The sequence below is a fragment of the Manacus candei genome, unplaced genomic scaffold (assembly GCF_025592945.1).
Source record: "Manacus candei isolate 608988 ecotype Guabito, Panama unplaced genomic scaffold, ASM2559294v1 h1tg000017l, whole genome shotgun sequence".
NCBI lineage: Eukaryota > Metazoa > Chordata > Aves > Passeriformes > Pipridae > Manacus > Manacus candei.
In genome coordinates this window covers 5,073,997-5,092,946 of record NW_026138065.1, presented here as the reverse complement: position 1 = coordinate 5,092,946, position 18,950 = coordinate 5,073,997, and the positions used below count along the sequence as shown (strand labels likewise).

The 18,950-nt window shown below is 36.5% G+C and overlaps 1 protein-coding gene across 4 annotated transcripts in view; it reads right to left on the bottom strand.

Annotated features, from left to right (window-relative positions):
• FMN2 (formin 2) overlaps positions 1-18,950 on the bottom strand; it is a 177,009-nt gene that overhangs the window by 88,857 nt on the left and 69,202 nt on the right. For all 4 annotated transcript variants that reach the window (XM_051783770.1, XM_051783772.1, XM_051783771.1 and 1 more), the window contains 3 exons: positions 15,186-16,972; positions 13,962-14,106; positions 689-776 (listed from right to left, as the gene is read on the bottom strand). In XM_051783770.1, the coding sequence (XP_051639730.1) occupies positions 689-776; positions 13,962-14,106; positions 15,186-16,972 (2,020 nt within the window). The remainder of the gene's footprint in view (positions 1-688; positions 777-13,961; positions 14,107-15,185; positions 16,973-18,950) is intronic.

Genomic DNA, 18,950 nt, shown 5'->3' with positions numbered 1-18,950 from the left:
TTTATGAATAATTTCACAAAATAAGCAAATCACAGTAAACTGAACGCATGGCTGTAAATATGTTGCCTAGAAAGTTCACAAGATGTTTTTGTGATTTATGAAGTCTGTGTTATACTTGAAACCACATTTATTTAATAGATAGGCTGGCACTTCACAGGATAATTCAATCTGCTTCAAATCTATCCAAAGCCTATGGGAAACATAAGGGATGCTCTGAATATAAATGCAATTCCACTTTTCACCTTTTTGCACTACTGTCTCTTAGCATAAATGTGAAAACTATTACACTCCCCCAAAAGATCTTGCTTAATAAAAAATGCTGTTGAAGATGAAAGAACTCCACAGTTTGTGCTAGACTAAATATAGAAACTATTTTATAAAGCAAATAAATTAAACATTATAATTCAGTTTTCTGGATATGTCCCAAGGCTATCTGAATTAAAATAAGCAACATATCACTCTTTCTTCCTCAGAAAGACCAAAATTCAAAGTGTCTCTGTTATATACCACTTATATAACTGATGCTGAAAGGAGAAAATAAATGTCAGAGAAAACTGTTTTCAGAAAAAAAATGAGTGTATAAAAGGCCTCATAATAATTTATTTTACATATCAAAAGATATAAATAATTACCATTTCCGGATTATCAATTATGTGATCTGAGAATTAGCAATAGTTATTTCACTTACCATGCTGAATGTCCCTCATGTCTAAATGAAGGCTAGACATTAATATTCCAACAGCTTGAGATCTTTTGTTACTTAACAACTTGACAACCTGCCAAAAGAAACCCAACTATTATCACCGATCTGCAGAAAAAAGTACAAGATATTTTGCATTACTAACAACAAATTCAAGAAACAGTACTTTGTAATATACAAATCTAAAAATGAGGAATTTTATTGTTTTTTAAGTTTTCTTCTGCTGTATAATAACTCATTAAAGGTGTAAGTAACTGTATCACTTAGCTGAATTTAATCCTAAAGTGTCACTATAAAGGTTCCCTTAGTCTTCCTCCTTCATTAGAACACACACTTTCAACTTCACACTGATGTTACTAAGTGTATGAAACACACTGTCAAATAAAAAAAATTCCAACTGTGTCTATCTTAGAATTGCTTTGGTTTCCAAAACCACACAATGATTTCCGTCTTTGATGTAAGTTAAAACTGTGAGAATTTGTATTTTATTTGAATGTTTGACGTAGTAGGCGCCAATATGAATTTTATTTAAAAATCAAAATAACCACGTACACATTGGGGTTTTCTTTGATCACTTAAAGTAATATAAAAGGTCATAAAGCTTATTTGTTTCCAAATTAAAAAAATACAAAAAAAATCAAGCCATCAAAAGGTCTTGCTCTAGGGAGTTAAAATCAACAATCAAAATAGACTTTTGTACATGTTGGTTTTGCAAGCGTAAAAGCAACAATTAATTCACAGACTGTCTTCCATACAGCTCTAAGCTGTTTGAATTAAACTTGATGTAAATTTTATATCATTGTTAGGATAAGCAAGTAATGCCAGAAAAGGGCTCTTATCTGTAAAATGACGTGATTCAAGATGAAGTACTTTTCAATGTATGGATACAACCATTACGTAGAAGGAAGAGCTTAATATTTAATCTACTTGGGTGCTGAGTTTAACACCATACTAAATACACTGAAGAAAACCTTTGTGAGTAACTTGGAGGAAAAAAGAAAAGCCAGACAATTAGAACTGTAAGTTCAAGTTCTTTTTTTATTGCAGTCAGGAAGCATACACATACTTTTTCAAGTTACACAGTTCCTATCTTAGCATCAACAGGCTGCATTATCTACAGTCCCACTGACAGAATTATTTAGAAATAATTAGTAGAAAGAGATTAAGAAAAGTAGAATTAATTTATCCAGAGTAAAGAATTGTCATGATCCAATTCACGTCTTAAAAAACCAGAAGACTGCCTAGAAGATATTTGCCCTGTGATTCACTGATTCATTGCCAGCTTTGATTCACTTAAATTTTTAGACACAGGTTTGTACACTGATGTTTGAGCAATAGAAGAGAAGAAAAAGCCTGACCTAGAACTATGCCCCTGGAGTTGCTTAGGAAAGGAAACTTGAGAAACTCACAGTACTTACAGTATAGGTTTTCTGAGGATGTGGTTAGCTGGTCAATTGTTTTATTTTAGTTTTTCCTCTCTTAAACCTTCATAACCATTGATTATGAAGATATTTCATCTCTTTTCCTCATACATGCCAAACTAGCTACAGTGAAGTGAAAATACAGCTGTAGAAGCCCAGGAGATAAGCGGTATATGTTTCAAACACCAATAGCTGGATAGCTGTGTGTGGTAATAACACCCTGTGAGAAGTAACAGGATGTGGCTGGAGAAGGGAACCATATGGAGGTAGGGCATCAGTTTTCTGGAACAAACGTCCTTGTTCTGGCTTCTGGAGATAAGCACAACATAGTACAGCGAAAACACAAGAACGAGGTCAAGAAAAGGGCATGGACCAAAAAGCCGAACCAGTACTGGGAGATCAAAATGACCAAAGACCCTCGAAGCCCTCTGACCCATTTCCAGAAAGGTCTAGAAGAATGCACTGTGTATGATAACTAATTTGCATAGAAAGCAAGAAACTTATCTTTAGAGCAGGGAAAACTTATCTATAAATAGGTACACCCACAAAGCTTAGACGCACGTGCCTCAGGAGCCTGGATACCCCATTATCTGGGTGGACACTGGAGCAAGGACTGGTGATCTTTCTTTCTTCCTCTTCCTCTCTCTTTAATCTCTCTCAGTCTCTTCTCTTTCACCCTATCCCTTTATTCAAAACCCACCACTGTGATTATACTAAAAATAAGGGACTAACATACCAATTTCAATAAGTGTGTAATTTACTAATAAAACTTAATAAACTTTTGCAGACCTACTGACTTTTGTAATTCCTTTTTGACCACCAGCATCTCTGCACCTGCATGTTCCCTTCCCTTTTGGGGTGGAATGGCACAACAGTAAAACTACTGCTCATTAACTGAAAATTATAACATTAGAAAAAAAGTGTGTCATAACTGATGTTAACAAGATTAAAGACCTAAATTCAAGTCATAGTTATTGACACCATCTGTCAGAAATTAACAAGAAATTCCTACGCAATTGTCTAATCCATGTAATATGCTATTTGGAATTAAAAATTGAAGTTGAATGGACTGATATAGGATAGGATAGTCATATTTTTCTGAATTCAAAGAGGAAACTAATGTAATTCAAAAAATATAATCAGGATATCCTGCACTAGCCTTCTAATAGGTTATCATCCCTCTAAATGTTTTTTAAATGGAACATAAATTTCATTTAAGCCTGGAACTCAGATAAAGCTGGGTCAAAGATTATGAGATTTTCTTGTAAAAAGAAGGTGCTATCGGTTTACTTTTTGCAGTTATAAAAGTTTACAAAATAAAGTAGATCTTGGGTAGCAAGGTAGGGATCAAATCTTCCTAACCACTACATTACAAAGTATGTCTTTATTAACAATGGAACAAGTATCTTGTATTCTAGCAGGAAAAAAAAAGTGCATACAAAATTTACAAAAACCAGAATCTCTTTAACTGGTGCTGCTACCAAACCATACCTGCAGAAAAGGCAGAGCAACACAAAGAAACAATGAGGTATTTTACATAACAAAAGTTCAAAAAATTCTCATTAAAGCTGTGTACTCAAACAACACCGAAAAAAATGAAGTCACTATGGAAGGTGTTGGGGAAACTGTTGATACTACCTCTCATCCTTATTGCTCGTCTGAAACATCTCATATTAATAGCATAACTTAAGCTTGATGGTGTCAACACAAAGTGAGAGTCCTTTGTTGCCTTTATTTTGAACAAGAAAACTATCCCAAAGCTGACAAACAAAGTGAATTAAAAATCAAACGCAAATCCAGTGCAAAAGTCCCACAAACTAGCAAGAGCTCATCCGGAGTGTGTACATTTCTTGTCACTCATATTCTGCAAAAACAAAGTAGAAATGGAACTGATGTTGTCCAGGAGTAAAACAAATCAAAAGAAGAAAACTGAGAATAGAATAGCTTTATAAAGTGGTCTTTCCCAAAACAATGTTGCAACTGCATTCAGGTGTGAGCCTACCTAGGACCAAACTTCCTTTCCAAAGGAAGTAGAACTACACTGTTCTCTCTTAGAAACCCAAAGAGCAAGAATGAGCTAGAGCCTGTTCTTGGGAATCTCCCACTTCTCATGGTGTCAGCACCCACATACTATTATGTTCACTTCAAATTGTGAAATTACAATTTCTATCCCCCATCAGCAAACTAAAGCTCAGACAGTAAACAAGATCAGGTCTACAAATGCAACAAGGAGACCACAACTAGAGAAAAAAGAATCAAATACATTGACTATGCTGTTATAATGCAGGTTAGAACATGATTCCTGTTCATGCTCTTGGACCAGATTTTGTGATCTAGTAAATCCCTTCAAGTCCTCTGCTCTAAAAGGAATCTGGCTTAAAAGTTAGCAGGAAAAATAAGCTGCTTTTTCTGAAAGTGAGCTGATGGACAGGAGAAATTATTTTCTGAGTGTCACATTTTGCCAGTGATCAAAAGGAAAACAAAACAAAAACAAACAAACAAACCCACAAAAAACCCAACAATCAACCAACCAAAAAAAAAGAAGTGTCCCCCTGAAGAACAGGTTACTTTGCTACAAAAATTCTGAACCACAACAATATCTAAAGAGCTCCAAAGAGCATGACTGTCAGGTGAATGGGAGAAGAACAGCAACAGATAGAGTTTTTACATAGCAGCTACTAGTTTTGTCTGTTTGTTTTTTTTAAATCTAGATTTAAAAACTATCGCAACTTTTATACTAATCTCTAATATGCAGTTCATTCCCATTTCAGTCAATTGCATGAATACTGTAGTTTGCACCAATAAAATGGCTGTAACAATACAACACTAATTCAGAAAATATGAATATTAGCATAAATGCCTAAAGCAATTCCCACATTTAAAAATAAAACAAAATAAATCAGTTGCATAGTCTGGGCCTGCAGGCTGCAGACGAGTGACGCCATTTAAAGGCAGAACAACAAAAGTTTGATAAATCCAATCTCTACAAGATCTAAAGCCTCAGACACAATACATAGCTCCCTTTTAGACTGGATTCTGGAATTCTGCTTTAAACAAATAAAAAAAATAAATTAAAAGGAAGCTAGAGATATTATCTGCAGCTTGAAGTCTAGGACAAACTTTCTAATTGTTTAGTAGTCCTCATTGTTGAGCAGTAAACAAACTACATGCCAAATTTGTTCCCAATTGTTTAACACAAGCAAATACAGTGAAAGAGATATTTAGTAAAAGGTAATGCAAGACACGTTTGATGAGAACCCTGAAGCAAAAATATGAAGACTCGCTTTCCCTGTAATAATATTTAGCTAATGCATGGAATTTTGCAATGATTTTTGCTTTCTATTTCTGGCTTTGACTGCCAGCATCAAGCAAAATTATCCCAAAGCTCTCACTGGTTAAGAAAAACTACTGCATATTACGAGAAGGTACATGCAGGAAACCCCACTTTACAAAGGCCTATTGGTTGTAACTGTTGCAGAGAGGACAAAGAAACCCCAAAGTTCCAAATAATGTTAAGAGACAGGATCAGGGCAGTAATGAAGTCTCCTTCTCCATACATATTGTGACAACAAGTCTTTTCTGCAGACTCAAGTGTATTTCAGGTTTAAAATGGGCAATCACAGAACTAGACCCATCACATCTTTCAAATGTATATCCTTGACTTCTTACAGGAAAAACAGAATATTATACTCTTACAGATGGGGGGGGGTGAGTTTTTGTTAACATTTGTTTAACTTTTTTTTAAAGATAAAGTTGGAAATAACTTCTGGCTAGTCATGGCAATTCTGAGAGGGACTATTTCAAGTAGCGGAGTCACTTTTGTACAATGGAAGATGAAAAACTTTTCCTTAATACCTACAAAAAACCCAAAGCCCCAAAACCAACACCCAGTCCTGGCTGTCAGACAATATATTCACGCTGATGGCAAATAATGATTCAACTGAACTAAAAATATCAAAAATAAAACATAATTTTCATCACCTTTCTGTTTGCTACCCTAAACAAAACTCTGCAAGTCCCCCCTGCAAACTAGCTCGTTTCTTTCCCCACTAAAGATTCTCATAATCTATAAGGCAATACCTAAAGTTTCAAAATTCTCTTTGTCATATAATTCTAGATGCAAGTTGTTGACATGTTATGCAAATTATTGCAGTCAAGCAGCCCTGTCTGCAACTTTATGCTTGAGGGTAAAGATTAAACATAATATTTACTTTTCATTCATTTTCTCAATTACCCTACTGTGCTATTTCATAAATAGAGCTTTTACCAATGTGGATGAGAAACAGTTCATGCCCTTTGGTTCTGTTTTATCACTAAAATAGCATTGCTTGAAATAATTATCATAAAACTATTATTGTAGAAGTAATCTTTTACTAAGAGATATCTGCCCCAGCTAATATTTGTTATTTATGAAGTTAGGTGAAAAAAATGCTTAGATTGCTTAGATTCAGATATACACTATTAAGTTAGATAAGTATTGTGTTCCTCAATAGGAGGCTGAGCAGTGGTAAAATCTCCCTTAATAAAAAATAAGAACACAAACTTTAAGAGCTGGAATAGGTGATAAAGCTAAAAAAAACAAGGTTTAAATCCTTTGTTTTAAAAATAGCTCACAAGTATTTTATTTTTCCATAACTAAAGTTCCTTTTTGAGCGTTTAGTTCATTGTTATGTATCTCAGTTATAGCTGTTTCTTCTTGCATCAGCTAAGGGACCAGAATATGAAAATTTGCATATTTTTAGATTTTATGCTTGTAACTGTCAAAATGTCTCTGTGGGTTAGCAATGCAAATGCATGTTCAAATGCTGTAATAGAAATGCTATAAAAAACCAAAACAACCCCCCCAAAAAAGCTAAATTTTCTTAGAAACTGTATAAACCCCAGAATTTTTATGCATAGTCTGAAATGCACTCAGTAGGCAATTTTTGCAGCCTTACTGCTTTGAATAATTTTGTCACTGTGTACTCAAATTAGGCATGCAATTGCACACATTTTTTGAAAATTCTTGCAAAACCTATTGCATACACAAACACATCTGAAATCAATAGTCTTAATTAATATACAAAAAGTTACCTTGTCAATTCAGGGAGACAGACATGGGGGGAGTGTGTTTAAGAACAGGTAAAGAATGCAAAAAAAAAAGTTCCTAAACCAAAAAAATTCCCAAAGAAAGGTGAGAATTACTATGTCTAGTAGGAGAGATCAATAATAAACAAACAAAAAAACCAATGCTGTAAAAGTTCTAGTGTTCCCAGTCTTAAAGGTGGACATATGGTTACAGTCAAAAGTATGGTAATATTCAGTGGACCAACTCTGAATAATCTAACAACATTTTGTGCTTGCCGTTTCACAGAATACAGAGTTGGAAGGGACCCATCAGGATGATCAAGTCGAACTTCTTCAGTTTGTACTGAAAACAGTACTCAGTAACAAAATATATTCATAAGGAAAAATCTGAAAAATTAATACTTCTCTACAAATTAAAAAATACTAAAAAAATAATCTCAAAACCTTGACTTTCATGCTGACAGTAAAAACTGTTTAACTTGTGAGTTGGGATCTGACAGAATACAGACAACTACTTTCACACTTAAGTTGACAGTTATTTTTTTTAAATCATCATGACCACTGTACTAATTGCTAGGTGAAACACATTCAATCTTTATGCACTAATTCTGAAACAATCTGAGATTGCTTGATCAGAGTTTAAAAACTCCTGTAATAAAAATGTTGCTTCTTGCCTCTTTAGCACAATCAGTTGTGGACAGAGAGATAGAAAAGGTGTACTGCTATCTCCATATCTTCTTTCTTTCTTTTTCTCTTGATGTCATCCAATACTATGATATCCACTGCATTGAACCCTTGCACTGAGAAAGATAGAAGTACCATGGAGAGACAGAAAATATTTGAAACATGTAGGACTGCCGGTTATGGCAATGCACGATCTCCAACCTCCCTGGAAAGATGGCTGTAACTAAGATGCCTCTATTTGACAGTGTCAGGTAGAGCAAGAATAGTAAAACAGACCAGGGTAGCAGTTATCTTTCTGCTGGTATTCAAGATCTGGCTTATGCTTTTTAGACATGCAGCTTTCTGTCTCACAGAACAGCTGCATCTCAGTCATTCCAACCCAAAGTTTATTTTTCTCTTTATTTTAACAAACTTTCAAAAAGACCTTCCCCTACAGTGGTCTTCCAAAGCACTGAGAAACATGAGGCCTTTTTCAGACACTGTACATGGCTCCTCCCAACCACTGTACATGGTTAAGAAATGAATATAACCTTTCTTGTCCATATAGAATCCATAAGCAGCAGCAATATCTAAAATAGGTTGATGCATCGTCTGAACCTTTCAGTGTTAGTGAGGACACACAGACAAAATAGAGAAACCCACAGAACTCTAAGGTCACAAGATGAGTTTGCAAGATTGTCAGAGGCCAAGCTCATGTGCTTGGTTTTAAATTCGCAAACATATGGTCCAAAAAAAAAAACCAGGATGGAAACAAGAATGAGAAATACAAGTGGCTAATGGGGGGGACATCAACCTAGAAAGTTTGAATGGATACAGAGATTTTAAGCAAATATATATATTTTTTTATATATGTATATATATGCACACACACATATATATGCATGTAGTCAGGTAAAACTATGTTTACAACAAGGAGAACTTTGTTGATACAGTTAGAAAACAAAAATATAATAACAAAATATGCAGTAAGCCATACAAAGAAGAGAATGAGAGGTAGAACCAGACCACATTATATAGCACCTCACAAAATAAAGTGAGATATTATTTAATTTCATAAATAACTTAATGATATTTTTAATTATTTGCTTGTATATATAAAATACAAGTCCTCTAAAATTTCCACCTGTGGGGGCAGGAGAACCCCGACTGTGTCTCTGGAAAGTGCAAAAAATTGTAGCAAATTTTTGTGCCATTGACACACATGAAAGGTCAATAATTGTGGATATAAAAAGCTCCTTAAGACAGTGTCTCCACTGCTCGCAGAGGGAATAAACCATTCTTTTAAAAAAAAATGTATGTTTCCCTTTATGTCATTCCTTGTAAATGAATAAAAATGAATAAACTTTTATCTGTTAACTCAATAAGGTATTTACCTAATTTACCAATTCATACTTATGTGGCATTTTGTTTCTAGATGTATTCTATTACCACAGCTTAATGTTCAACTGAAAAATTCAAAAATCCTGAAATCATTAACTAAACTGTTTTATTGATACACCTTATTTGCATCTAAGGCTTTTGAAAGTGAATGAAATTTTAGTAACCTATTATTTATTTGTTGGGGTGGAAGGGGGAGTTTAAAATCTTAATAGATTAATAGTGGACTATCCATATGAGAATATCTTTAACATTTTTTTTTTTCATTTACATGATAGATTATAAACACATGGTCTGTGATTGAAAAATTCATTGCAGTTACATGTATAATATTTTCCAAAAGTGTAGTTAGAAGATTATCAGTAAAGCTTCTAAAACGACTGTTCAAAGATTAGGAAAGTAATCTATGCAAGTCAGCTCAGCCCATTCTGTATCCTTATTAAGCTGACAGTGATATCAAGATTTTCAGAGTATGTACTATTTTTCCACTGAACCCACTCAATGTACACTAGTCAATGTTCACCATGCAAAGAGATTTTTAATACTGCATTTGGCATCATTCTTGAGTATGTGTCCTTTATCTCAAGACTACCCTTTTTCTTCCTGCTTCATTAATTACATGTCTTTTTAAGTGCTGTAACAACTGCTAAAAAGCATTTTTTTACATAGGTAACAGCTTAATTTAAAAAGTAATCATTATGAACTGTGCTTATTCCACACAATCCATTCTAGCTATGGAAAAGGTTCCTATGAAAAAGACTATCCAGCCAGGTGACCATAACTAGTATTGTAACTACAGGGCATAGCTGAACAAGACACTCCCAGAGCGAGTTTTACCTGCTGCTTGGGTCAAACGCTACACGTTTGATGAGATCCACTATTTGCCGGAAGGACAACCAGGTCAAGGACACCCCAGTCTCACAACAAGTTTCTGAGAGAAATTATCATGGACAGAATAAGAGGTGACATAGAATCACACCTATTATGCTCTGTATTTTCAGCTGTCGGATCTCTGTTCTTCGCTCCTTTGCCAGTTACTTATCTTGATCTTCCTTTGCCTCCCTCCTCTTGGCCCCTGTTCTCCAGCCCACCAGTACAAAGTTGGAGAAAAATCTTCAGGATTATACCTGAAGTCTCTCCTAAGCAAGAGGAGCAGAGCCTATCACCTGTAGACATGCAAAATTCAAGAAACCCTTTATACAACTAACAATATATACACCTGGTAAATTTTTTCCATATTTCAAGTCTGTGAAACTGTGAGAACATGATCCAAACCAGACTTTGTTTTCTTTCTTAATATTGGCAAAATGAAGGACACACAAACAGTGGGGGGAAATACAAACTCCAACTCAACAAAATTTGCAGCCTAAAGACCTGAATTTTGGCAAAGTTATAACAGGGGCTTATAATGAAAGCCAGACCTCTTTAATAGGTAGCAATGGCAGCCCCACCTACAATATAGCCTATAAAGGACTTTCTTTGAAGATTTAGCAGGCATTATCATTGAACAAGCCTGCACACATTTACAGCAGCTGAGAATTTGATATATATGCATTAACAGAGTGAAATAAATCACAGTTTTTGCCATAGCACCAAATGAAAGACAGTGAGAATAAAATCAGCTGCATTCACAAATAAATATTAACACTTCCTTATTTCTTTCTTTAAAGTTCTGGAATGGATTTTAATGTGGCCTTCATTCAGTGCTAAATGTAATATTGATTTTCTTTTAAAGCATTATTGATTTATATTGTATTAAGTTATTTGCAGATGATCATGCCAAGAAGAAAACAACTAGAACCAATACATGTGTAGGGTGAAATTAACTTATTCATTTACATGAAAAACCCAAACCAACCCACAATAATATAGATAAGTTTACTACTTAGAAAGGGCTCTCTATTTAGAAATAATTATATCATGCTTCTCTATATACATACACAAGGAAACATATGCATATACTCTATGACATTTAGAATAAAAAGCTCTGTGTGCAGAACAGCAATGTATTCCAAAATAATTAATCTTTCACCCACTAAAACATCCCAAAACTATCAAATCTTTCTTCAGATTAGTTAGAATTCCCCCTCCTGCCATGTGGCCTCCTCTGTAAATATATTTTTATTTCAGCTTACAATAAAAACAGTTTTATTAAAATCATATATTTGCATAGAATACCAAATATTTTATACATTTGAAAGTTATCTGGTCATTTATTTCCACTGTAGCAAGTATTTTACATCCAATCCATCTAAACAATACATTCACTTAGCAGACCCTGCAACATCAGCACAGGGAGCAAAACCAGTTGCCAGAAAAGAGCGCTTCTGGAAAGAAGCAGAGTGAGCTTTGAGGGTCCTGGTTCTGTTCTTTACAATGCTCCTTCATAGCTCAACAGGTGACAGAACACATCTGCTTTGCATAACACATCCCTGTAAAAATCACTGCAGAAACACCATTTGTAAGATCTTTACAATGCCCTTAACTATCATAGAAGCCATGTAAGTCAGTAACCACTTAAACAGCACTTGGTACTCCATATAAAAACATACTTGTGGAATTACAGCCACGCTTTCCCCAATATAACTGTTTCTCCCGATAAACATGGATGGACTTCATTATCCACGTGTTTACTGCAGGATAAATGAAGAGAATTTAAAAAATGAAGTCCTGCATTCCAAACTGGTGAGAGGGTGTACATGGAATATATTTGTGAAGCTGTTCTATTTCAATCATCTCATGTCAATACTATGAAAAGCCCAAACTAGATTCTCACACATGAATATTTAACTTTGACATCTGCGATAAATGATAGCTCTAATTGTAGTTCTAATGAAAGCCTGTGATTGTCTGCTTGGTCGAACTTTTCTCCCCAGATACTACAGCTCAATAAGTTAGAATTCTCCATTAGGCAATTTCTCTCTATTTTGGAGAGCAGCACATTTGTTTGATCACCAGCAGAAAAGAAACACACTGAGGATTCTCTTCTGTCAATCTGAAATATTTGTCCTAGATGACAACAACTACTTTGATTGCTTTAAACTTTTGTGTGCAAATTTCTGTCAGAAGAAACAACTTGTTCCTTTCAAACAAGTTAAGAACAACCAGTCATTTTAATTTAATTTTAGCTTCTTTTTTCTATTATTTATTGACAATATATCTAAATTTTTGGTATTGCAAGAAAAATAAGTACTTAGTATTAAAATCTACATCTAATGTTTATTCATAATCACTGACTGTCTTTAAGGACTGTTTATGCTACAGAACTAAACAGTCATCATTTCTACTCTGTTGAGAGGTTTTCATCACCAAACCTTATCAAATGTGAAGGGACCAATTGTTCATACCCAAGGCATCAGTAACACCGTTGCACTCTTTTTTTTTTTTACTTAAAGATAGTAACTTAGCTAAGAATAACTGTTAAAAACGGCTTTTTCTAGAAGGAGAAAAGAGGAGCAGAGGTCCTGGACTTCAGAGATGTACTGAGGACAGCAAGGCAGTAGCACCCGTTACCTTTCCTCCCATCCCAGTTAGTACAGCCTAGTGCAGCATAGAGGTATGTTGGCTACGTTATCCTTTGCACCCATCCAGAGAAAGGTTTTATCCAATGCCTTGGTATAATCATCCTAACTTCACTACCAGTTCTGTTGCCTGCAGCAGGTTATCAGTAGAGTAAAGCACCTACATGTTTATATTACTGACCAAAATGTTTCTGTGGGGGCAAGATTTCCAGAACTATTATGTGGAGAGGTCATACCCAGATATAAGATCTAGTGAATGGAGGTTATAAAGAGTCTCACTGTATACTGAATGTGGAAAAAAGTCTTGTATAGCATTAACCTGTATGTCAAAAGATGATAGAAAGAACAGCCTAGTTTCGAATTTAGTACAGGAATATAAAACTGAGATAAAACAAGAATTTTAACTGCTATTTAGGATTCTGCATAAAACACATTCTCCTCTGTAGTCTGAAAGTTTAATTGCAAATTACTTAACATACCACCACAATTTGATTTTTACAAAGATACCAAGAAGATTACAGCTCACTAGTCATGTAAACATTCAGATTCAAGTCTCTTACTCCGGGGTTTAAACTTCTACCTTTAAAATATGCTTCCCATTTTTATTGTATTGTACAGCATTCTGTCTCAAGAAACCAGTTTGATTAATGTTGGATTTCTCCCAGCTGTGGCTTGTCATTTACTGTATGTATAAACTTCATATTCTTTATATACATAAACACAGCACAAACTTAGAACTGTTCTGATTGATATAACATTAGGATGTATATTCTGAAACATAATTTTTCTCTGAAGTCATGGTAATTCATATGCAAATCATTATTTAATGTATAAAATTAATCAGAATAATTTATATACTACTCCTTGCACATCTGCAGTCAATTTCAAAGCATCAAATACCTATTATTTTAGTTTTAATTTTGTTAAAATGGATAAAGATATTTTTAAGAAAATACATATTTGGAAAGTAATTTATATAAAAAAGAAATCTTCAGTCTTTACCATGTATAACTTTGAACTCCATCCTACGTTCTCTCCTTTTCTTGTTTTTTCTACAGTGTGTATATAGATATATATATATATATATGGTAACAATTCCACACCAGGCACAATTCATTTCAGCTTCATGCAAAAATATACCTATATGTAAAAACCAGCCTAGAAAAGATCTGAAATTAAATGAGTACTCACTTGTTTAGTCTTTGTTTTTGTTATCGTGTCCGAAATGGGTTTCTTCCTCTCTTTAACAGCTGTTTTAGAAAACAGTTCTTCAAATTCATGATAATCTATGGAAGGCTCTTCAATTTTTTCCCACACAAGTGAAGCACTAGAATCTCTAAAGTTAAGCAAAAGACCTATGTAGGGCAATGTCAAACTCAATAAGGTCATAAATGGAGGAATTAAGAAAATAAAATAGCAGTAATTCAAAAGTTGTTGCCTAATTTCTACCAGCAGCATTTTGATAAGAATTATTGTTGATTCTGCCTCATACTTCTGGGTTTGCTTCTTTGTTCATACATGATATGGTCATTATATGGTCAGGCTTATTTATATTCACCCACTCTACACACATAAAAATAAAAATAGGCTGTATATAGGCTATAAAGCATACAGACATGGAGAGAAAGAGAAGTAGAAATACACAGCTATTTGCAGACCACCTTTGTGACAGTGGCAAGAACTTGAAAAGAAAGAAGAAATTCATCATTAAATAACAGCAGAAGGGTTTTACAATCACTACTCAGAGACATAAAATATTTATAAGGAAACTTCTTTTCATGACCAGTAATTATATTTTACATGGACAAAAAAGGCATCAAAACTCAAAAACGAGTATATCAAAATCATATCCAAGTAAGTGCTACCAAAATAGCTTTATGTCACCATGCATATAAATTGCAGCTTGAATCTGCCTTCTGAGTGTACGAGGTGAAAAAAAAAAGAAAAGAATTCAGGTCATTGAAGAAAGGAAAGAGGAGCATAGAATGCAATCAGCACGTATTCATCTAGAGGGAAGACATTACCAAAACTTGCAGCTGCTCCAGAGAGAGACTAATGCTACCTTGAAAGTTGAGAGGGACCACAAATATGACATTTAAAAAAACATTTTACAGAACACTTAATGGCACACAGTCACCCTTGTATCTCTGATCAACACGTTGTATGTAACCCCACAGGACAGCTGAAAACACTACCCTCGAAGAGCTTCCATTTGCAAATAATGATATTAAGAGTTAGCACACTTTAAAGAAAATGAGTACCCCATCTACATATCCAACTACATATAAAATCCTGTTTGCACCGTGGTTCTCTCAAAGACCTGCCTAGCAATGAAGACTTTTGCTAATGACAAATGACAATATCAGGAAAGCCACAAAGTGAAAACACCACTCTCTACACAACTCTATGACTTACCTTTTACTGTGGAGCTGAATTCTTGTCCAGTAAAGAGGCTTCATTGGTCGAGAAGGCTCTATCACATGTTTCCTGCTCCCTTTCTCCTGATTCATCCCCATTGCAAATAAACCAGATGGTAATGGAGGAGGAAGAAACCCACAGCTCTGTGGGACTGCTGGGTAGGTGCTGCTCTGGACTGGTGCTGGAAGGGGTGATGCAACTCCAGGCAACGCTGGTGGGGGTGGAGGTGGCACCCCTAATCCAGGCAACGGAGGGGGTGGTGGAGGGACACCAGCACCAGGCAGAGGTGGTGGAGGGGGTACACCAGCACCAGGCAGAGGTGGTGGAGGGGGTACACCTACACCAGGCAGAGGTGGTGGAGGGGGTATACCTACACCAGGCAGAGGTGGTGGAGGGGGTACACCTACACCAGGCAGAGGTGGTGGAGGGGGTACACCTACACCAGGCAGAGGTGGTGGAGGGGGTACACCTACACCAGGCAGAGGTGGTGGAGGGGGTACACCTGCACCAGGCAGAGGTGGTGGAGGGGGTACACCTGCACCAGGCAGAGGTGGTGGAGGGGGTACAGCTGCACCAGGCAGAGGTGGTGGAGGGGGTGGAGGGGGCACAGCTGCACCAGGCAGAGGTGGTGGAGGGGGTGGAGTGGGGAAGCCTGCACCAGGCAGAAGAGGTGGAGGAGGTGGAGCGATGCCTGCTCCGGACAGAAGTGGGGGAGGTGGTGGTAGTCCTCCTCCAGGTGGAGGTGGTGCTGGGGGTGGCATTCCCAGGCCAGGCAGAGGAGGAGGTGGAGGAGGGACACCAGCCCCAGGTAAAGGTGGTGGTGGTGGAGGGGGAGGCGGGATACCCCAACCAGGCAGAGAAGATGGGACTCCTGCTCCAGGCAAAGGTGGTGGTAGAGGTGGTGATGGGAATCCAGCATATGGGAGAGGAGAAGCTGGAGGCATTGATATCTCCTCACTTGGTAAATGTGGAGGAGGAGGGGGATGTGCCATCATGACACCTGGAAAAGAGTGGTCCACATGTGGCACTGCTGAGTCAGCAGAAGGAGGGAGTCCTGAGCCGGGCAGAGGTGGTGGGGGTGGTACTCCTGCCATGGACATGGGAGTGACAAAGGAAGCGCCATGTGCTCTAGTCAGGGAGGCAGCCTGTTCTGTTGCTGGCAGTGGTGGGGGAATGCTACATGTGGGCTCTCGGGACAAAGAGGGATGTTCACTCTTTGTATCCACAGTACTCAGAGGCTGGTGGGAAACTGGCGTTTCAATCTCTCCTTCAAATGCAAGGGACAAATCAACTTTGGGTCCTGGAAGAGGTGACTGCAATGTACTCTGTACTGATTGGCTTGCATCCAGTGGCACTGAGATTAGCTTCGGTGACAGAATTAAGGAGACTTCAGAACAAAATGTGGGCTGTAGTTCAAGAGCTGGCAATTTCTGAGTTGACCCTTCGCTTTTGCCCCCTTCTAAGTGAGGGGGAGGTGGTTGCTGTGGCAGTGCACTGATGGAAGGCATTGTATGTGCTAAATATTCCTCTGTTGGCGACGTCTGTACAGATCTCGCCTGTGACACAGTCCTGGGTGTGGTCTCCTCTTCATTCCTTTGAAGAGTCACACTGCTGAGTTCTCCTGCGTGTATGTGCTCATTTTCCTGCTCCCTCCCAGCAGTCTGTACCTCTGCGGCAGGGAACTGTTTCTCTAGTTCTGCAATTTTTGTCCTCAGATCCTCAATAGTTTGCTCAAGTTGTTGGATGACACTGGCGCGCTCCTCAGATTTCACCTCAAAATCAGCCTTTCAAAGAAAACAAATAATAAGCACAAAAAAAAGGATAGAATTCATCACTATATAAAAAATTAAATATAGATGGAGAATACTGGTATTCCAGAGGTTCAAAAATAACCTAGTTATGACAAGCCTTTAAAAACTGATATATCATTTTGGCTGGCTACATTTTAACTGGAAGAAGACAGTTCAGGAAAATTACTTGCTTCAGTATGACACCACCTTCATTAGTACAAGCATATTTTAGACCATGATTATATTTGCAAAACCAAAAAGCAGTTGTAACCCCTCCCTCCCTGCACATACCCTGACCAAGAAAACAACCAACTGCTGATCACAAGTACTGCGAGCATTTGCATACACATAGCTATGCAGACATGGTGGTGGGAAGACTCTGCGTTACTTTAAATCTGTTAACTGTAAATATGTTGTGTTTCTTCAGAGTGATGCACCATGCATAACAGACTCCACATAGCATTGAGCGCTGGGTTTCAATACAACATGATGATACAACGCAGATCAGGAATGCAGAACACAACAAATGTTGCCTTTTGGAAAAGAGGTAATCTCAGAACAGAATAATTATGCTTTTCTCCAACCAGCGTGAGTGGGGAGGAAAAGAAGTAAGACAAAACTAAGGCAGAACTTTCTTCCCACCTCGAATTTATAACTCCTCTGCCAAGTGACAGACCGGGAATAACGTCAGAAAAGCTTCCTGTCTGAAACCGTTATTCTGGATTTGACAGTTTTCAGATTTTTTTATCTCTTTCTCTGAAACATCTGATCCTGCTTGCTGCAGGCCGAGTAAAGGAAACATTAACCTTAAAAGGCACAGTAATTCCTAAATTTTAAAATAAGTACCAGTAACAAACTGTACTAAATTTAATGGTTATGTGCTTTTATCAAATGGTACCAATAGAAGCAACCTAGTCCAAAACCAGCCATTTGTGCTTATTCAGGAAAATAGAACAAGAGACAGAACAGACATGAATTTACAACAAAAAATCTTCTAATAAAGAAATCTTTTCTAGTTGTACACATTTACTTTTCAGTACTTTTTTTTGTCTTTATATTTGTTATATTGGTCAGCACTTCAAGCATTTAGTTGAATTAAGTTGGTCATGCAACCGCTTTCCCAAGCGGTTACAGCAAAACTGTTGTTTAGTGCCTTTTATTTCCTTTTATAAAATCATATGCATCCTGGATGAGACTGTAGGCTTACTTCATAGGAAATATTTGAAATATTCAGATTATAGGTCTTGTAAAGAAGCCTGCAAATACACATACAATACCTGACACAACTAATTGCCTTGATCTATTTCAGAAAGGTGTTTTTCTCATCCTTTGACACATGAAACATTTAAAAGTAATTTTTCTTTTGGGAAAATGAAGCTATAACTTCCACATGGGGACTATTATTAAAATGTATATTCATTAATACTTAAAAAAAGGTTTCTGTATAGAATTCATTTTCAGACAAGCTTTCAATTTTTTATTTATGTTTGAGTTTCTTAGCTGTCTTAAAGCAATCTCAGAAATAAAACAGTAACTACTACATTTAAAGCAAATATTGTTTGATTTTGAAGCACCTTTATCAAAACTTACAATCTCCTACATTGTTTGAACTTTCTGGAACAGGAGTTTGAACCAAAAGTTATGAATAACAACTAGGTCTCCCCACTAAAGGTTAAATTAAAATGTGAAACAGAGAAAAGAACATAAAAAAATGAGTAGTGAAGGAATTAACACAGCAGACATATTTAGAACCACTAAGATTAGAAGGCAAAAAAGCTGAAAAAGACATTTCCACTACAAATTACTGACGGTGCTTCAGTCCATTCAGTTTCCTTTAGTAACTCAGTATATTGTAGCAGGAACAGTTCTGTTAAAGAACTTCTTAATAAAGGAGAAACACAATATTCTATTATCCCTTTGTTTCATCTACACTTATCCCCCTACCAGTCACCTGCAAATGCAATAAGGCCTA